General features: G+C 34.1%; 1 protein-coding gene across 1 annotated transcript; it reads right to left on the bottom strand.

Annotated features, from left to right (window-relative positions):
* Positions 1-308: 308 nt before the first annotated feature.
* On the bottom strand, positions 309-5465 carry LOC115238711 (putative serine/threonine-protein kinase haspin homolog; the record flags this gene model as incomplete). The annotated part of the gene is made up of 9 exons (XM_029812756.1): positions 309-913; positions 1005-1147; positions 1223-1375; positions 1458-1725; positions 1791-1964; positions 2063-2183; positions 2263-2437; positions 4932-5088; positions 5198-5465. Coding segments are annotated over 9 exons (1667 nt in total), but the record flags the coding sequence as incomplete, so codon positions are not given.
* Positions 5466-5593: the final 128 nt, after the last annotated feature.

The raw sequence follows: 5593 nt of genomic DNA, 5'->3' as shown, positions 1-5593 counted from the left end.
TGGGCAATGAATTGAACATTAGTTTATTATATTCCTTATAACAGAGTTATAAAATCAATATTGTTTCAATATGTTGCTCACAAATCACTTCGTTAGAATGGACATATTACATATAGAAACGAAAAGATAAGAGTTAATCATTACATTAAGTAAATGCACTTTGTCAAGGATATAGTTTTCGTTTAAATGATATGAGGATTGAAATAAATTTAAGAAATGAGTTGATTTTAAAATCGAAGAGAAAATGTTCTATAGAATCAGAGGAAATACATATTGGAAAAAGAAAAAAAATCAGAACTTATATCGAGATTAATTCACGTAAAGTCACTTTATTAGATATTGAAGATAAACAATTGTTGTATCGATAAAATAGAGAATAGAGATCATATATTGAATAAAGAATAATTAAAGAATTTCAAAGATTGAATTTTTTTTCATATATAAAATTATTTAATTTTTTCGTTAACGGTCATTATTATCATATGCGTAAAAAAGTCTACGGAAAACGCGAAGTTATTCAATTTTAATTATAAACAATTATTACAAGGCGCAGAGTGTAAAAGTTTAAGAAAGATTATCAGTAATTTTTTTCAGTCTTGAACAGCACTAACGTTATTGATTTGTACACATATGTGACCAAGTGTCACATAGAATATCTTTAAAGATGTACAAAGTTACCGAGACATCTCTTCTCGTCGGCTTGCATTACAAATGCGCGACGCTGGAATCAGTTGCAAAATCGAACACACTGTCATATTTTAAAATTATGTCCTTAAATTCCTTCAATCTGAGGATAGCGTGTTTATGTACTTTTAAGTTCTTCCTTTTGTATCTTACCGATGTAATCATCTTATCCAAAGTATAATGCAACCATAAGATATTCGTGTATGGTTCAAACTTATTCCAATTATTCCTGCACGCAAAACCAAAGCGAGGATAAATAAATTACTCGCTTTTTTGGGGGAGAAATAGCTAAATAAGAGAGAACGTATATATGAACTTACTGAATTTTCTCACGCATTAGACGATAGATCTCAAACTGATATTCGCCGTGTGCGGTAAATAAGGCCGGATCCAATGCAAGATCGTTATATATGCAGCATCCTTGATACAACATTCTCGACAGGGTGAAATCTATGATCGATACCTTGAGGGGAAAACAAGATTATACTGTGAGGATCGATAGTATTATATAGAACAATGTTTCCCGATAAAATGTTACCTTTACACCTTTGCTTGGCAGCCTGATCTCTTTCTCGTCAAGATTATAATACACGTACGGTTCTTTCGTTCTCGATATCAATAAATTACCCCAATGCAAATCTCTATGTTCAAATTCGAATGCCTTCTCGGCAACGGCTAATGCAAATGCAGTCTGTAAAAAAGATTTGAACGGGCGAATAACTAACGATTAAATATAATTATCGGGGGAAGTTACAGATGTAATATTGTCGGACTTGTAAAAACAAAGCACAGGCTTCCTCCGCGGTTTGAAAGACGAAAGCTTCGAGATCCTCTCCACCGTCACCAAGTTCGAGAGCAATGTATAATTGATTTTCGTCGAACATCGACGGACAATCGTTATCGGATGTCTTGTTGTCGTCATAAGTGTTCCACAGCTCTACAAGCCTCTTCGGATATTTTCCCACGATACATTTGATACTTCGTACTTCGACAAATCCGCTGGTCTTATACGTAGTATTTAATCTCAGATTATCCAATTCTCTGTAAACATTTTTCAAATTATTTTGTTCGATAATTTTTATCGATAAATACACATCTCCACTCACTTTGCGATCACAATTTCCGACAGTATTTCGTTAAACTTTTTCTGCGCCTCGCCGTTGACCAACTTTTCGCCCTCTATAGGAATAATTTTTATAACTGACTTCTTATCAAAATATTCGTAGAGAAAGACTTCTCCGTAAACACCTTCGCCAATTTTGCGGCAATATTCCAAGTATCTGTGGAAATAGAATGATATTATCGAATGATAAGATATAGAATGATACACTGTAGAAACACGCCTGTATAAGGAATCGTGTACTAAGGATCTACATACGAATCTGGGAAGCAATAGGAGAAAGATAAGTAAGAGTTTTGCGAACATCTTTGTAAAACAACATCTCTCGCAGTTGTGGAATGTCCTTTGATAATTTGATTATCGTGTGATTCCTTACGATCTATAAATATTTAATTCATTTATTCGATATAATAACATTCCTTGTGTATATATGAAATACGTTAATGAAAAATGCTCACGCGATAGTTTCAAGCTCGGAGATTTTTCCGACTTTATTCCAAATGCCTCGAGAAACGAGGTATCTTTGATCTTGCATCCAGTAGTCGTATTAATACAATTGAGATACAATTGAGATTTTGTTTGTAATAAACTTTTATGCGCTGTGCTCTCATTGCCATTGTATCTCATGCTTAACTGATATATAAACATATTTTATTATATTTATATTTGATTATATAAATTTGGTAAATATACATAATAGATCACATCTTACCGATTTTATCGCCACTTGGATATGATATAAGGGAGATTGTTCTGAATAATTTTCCGCAAAAATCAAATGGTGAACGGCATTAGTTTAGGAAATATAACAAATTAAAATTTGACCATCTTAATATTTTTCTTTATATATTATGAAATAATAGGAAGAATGAAGTTTGTGTACGTCGTACTAATGTATTTGTCATTTTCTAACTAGAAAAAGTTTTGTTTACAATCATTGCAAAGTGAATGCATGGAGGAGAGGCTCTGCATCCCCGCCCCGAAAAATTCTAACCTAACGCAAACCAATTTCTATTTTTTGAATAAAAATTAGATTTGCATTTGGTCAGTTTTTTTTGCGGGGGGAGGGTGGAGATGCAGGGGGAGAGGCTTTGCCTCTCGCCCACGCTTAAAAGTCGTAAACAGACTTTCGTTGTAAAAACAATGGATTAGTACAGCGTAAACTTACTATACGAGTGAAGCGAGGGGGGGATTTAAGGCGGGAGGAGGCACGAACCAAGCATCCATCTCTTCCGTGGCAGCGGCACTGTCGTGTCTGTGTAGGGCGTTTACACACTTCCTCAGCCCGACAAATAATTGTTAGAAAACAACATTTGCGGGTCTGAAAAAATATGCGAGGTACAAGTGGCTGAATCGGGAATCGAACCCGAGTCTTTCGCTTTCCGCTCAATGGATGCAGTGCCGATTGTCACGGAGAGACGAAATCCCCAGCACGTCTCCAGAGCGGTCCAAATCATAACGATTGAAAATTGGCGCCCGTAGCCGCTCAGCGATGAGTCTTGACTCACCACCAGTATGAATGGAAGCCTCCTTGAGTAGTCCATCCTAAACCACTACGCCTAAGCAGCCCCCTCTTCTGCTCCCAATTAATAATACGATCTTCCACCGTCACCACATGGTGGATCTAGTGGACAGATTACCTTGGCGCCACTGGCGCCACTTGTACACCGCAGAGTGAAGCGAGGGGGGGATTTAAGGCGGGAGGAGGCACAAACCAAGCATCCATCTCTTCGGCACTGTCGGCACTGTCGTGTCTGTGTAGGGCGTTTACACACTTCCTCAGCCCGACAAATAATTGTTAGAAAACAACATTTGCGGGTCTGAAAAAATATGCGAGGTACAAGTGGCTGAATCGGGAATCGAACCCGAGTCTTTCGCTTTCCGGGCAACTGCTCTTACCACTGAGCTATTCAGATCTCACATCTTACGCCCCTTTAACACAGTACATACGACTCCAGAGCGATGTTGGAATCTCGCTCAATGGATGCAGTGCCGATTGTCACGGAGAGACGAAATCCCCAGCACGTCTCCAGAGCGGTCCAAATCATAACGATTGAAAATTGGCGCCAATGATATACCAAATTTACATTTAAAAAGATACTTATAACTTTTTTGATAAACATAAATGCGCAAGCATAAAAAAAATAAACATTCGTTTTTTTAAAATACTCTTCCATTTATTATTAATAAATGTCCAAACATCATCTAAAAATGAAACATTTTATTTTTATAGATAAATATAAAAGGGGTGGCGGATTCTTTCCAGATGTAGTACGTGGTATAATTTTAGGAGAATCGGGTAGTGGAAAAACATTTTTATCTACTAACTTTGTCGCAAACAAATGGCTACCATATAGGCAATTATATGTTTATAGTCCATCTATAGACCAACCTACTTATGTAGGATTAGAGAAAGAGTTGGAAAAAGATAAATATGATATTGATTATTTATTTGAGGGTAATTGGGAAAAAATTTTACCGGTAGAAGAATGTGCATCAAATAGTTTAGTAATTTTTGATGATGGAATGTTGAAAGATCAAAGTAAAATAATAAGATATTATTGTGAAGGAAGGCATAAAAATATTAGTATTCTTGGATTATATCATAAATACACTAAAATAAACCCTATAATTAGAAAAAATTCAAATCTGTGGTTTATTTTTAATGAGTTTGGGATAATCTCAGAAAAATACATGAAGAATTGGCTTCTGAATGAACGTATAAAGAGTTTTGTAAAAAAGCTTGGTTAGAACCACATGGATTTTTGGGAATTGATAAAACAAAAAATGATAAATATTATCGTATGCTGATAATGCTATTTTATTTGTTTTAACAGTGTAAAGTTTCAACTCTTTTGATGTAATATTGTATACAGTTTCAGTTGTGCTTTTACCTTCAAACAAACAGTTTTTGTACATATCAAATTTCATTTTTTTTATATTTGATCTTTTTATTCCTTTACATACTTTTTTCTCTTTTATTTTTGTTATAAACTTTTTAGTATTTTTACAAAACTTTGTTTCAGTTTCATCGTATCTAAAAGCATACATTTTAGACCGCAATCCATTCTTTTAAAGCTATCCCGAGATATTCATCTTTGAATAAACCGATTACTTTTTTATTTACTTGTGGCATCCAATCGATTTTATAATCACTCGTATCAAAATAATGTATGTTGTTTTTTATATCCATGTAAAGATCATCTGTTTCCACATAAATAATAAATGAATCAGTATCAGTTTCTAACAATTTAGCTTTATCACCATAGATCTTCTTAAAAAAACTATAATAAAACTTATTAAATAAACTTACATCAATAACTTTGATAATTCTAAAACAACAAACCCACTATATATAGGTTTATTAATGTTATTTCTTTCTGTTTCCGATACACGAGCACTTTATCATCATCTATCATTTGTCTATCTTCATAACGTATTTTATCTATACCTTCAGATATCAATTCTTTTTGATATTCGGATAATTCATCATAACTAGGTACATAATGTTCGGGTAACATTGGACTATTTTTAAATTTATCATGTAATTCCAATGGGATATCCAAATCAACGAGAAATGTATAACCATATTCCCCATCATAGGGTAAGCTCTTAATTGTTTCAAGAGTGAAATCATTTACATCTTCATATTTAAATTCTCCTATAGAAAGAGGTTGACTAAGAGCATACCCATATAGATTATTAGCATCTAAGTATAAAATATAGCTAACATCCTTTTTGCTGTTATACCCATACAGCACACAAAGATTGCATACATATTGTAGCAAT

Source organism: Formica exsecta, unplaced genomic scaffold (assembly GCF_003651465.1).
Source record: "Formica exsecta isolate Colony F162 unplaced genomic scaffold, ASM365146v1 scaffold1158, whole genome shotgun sequence".
NCBI lineage: Eukaryota > Metazoa > Arthropoda > Insecta > Hymenoptera > Formicidae > Formica > Formica exsecta.
This window is presented reverse-complemented; position numbering and strand designations above follow the sequence as displayed.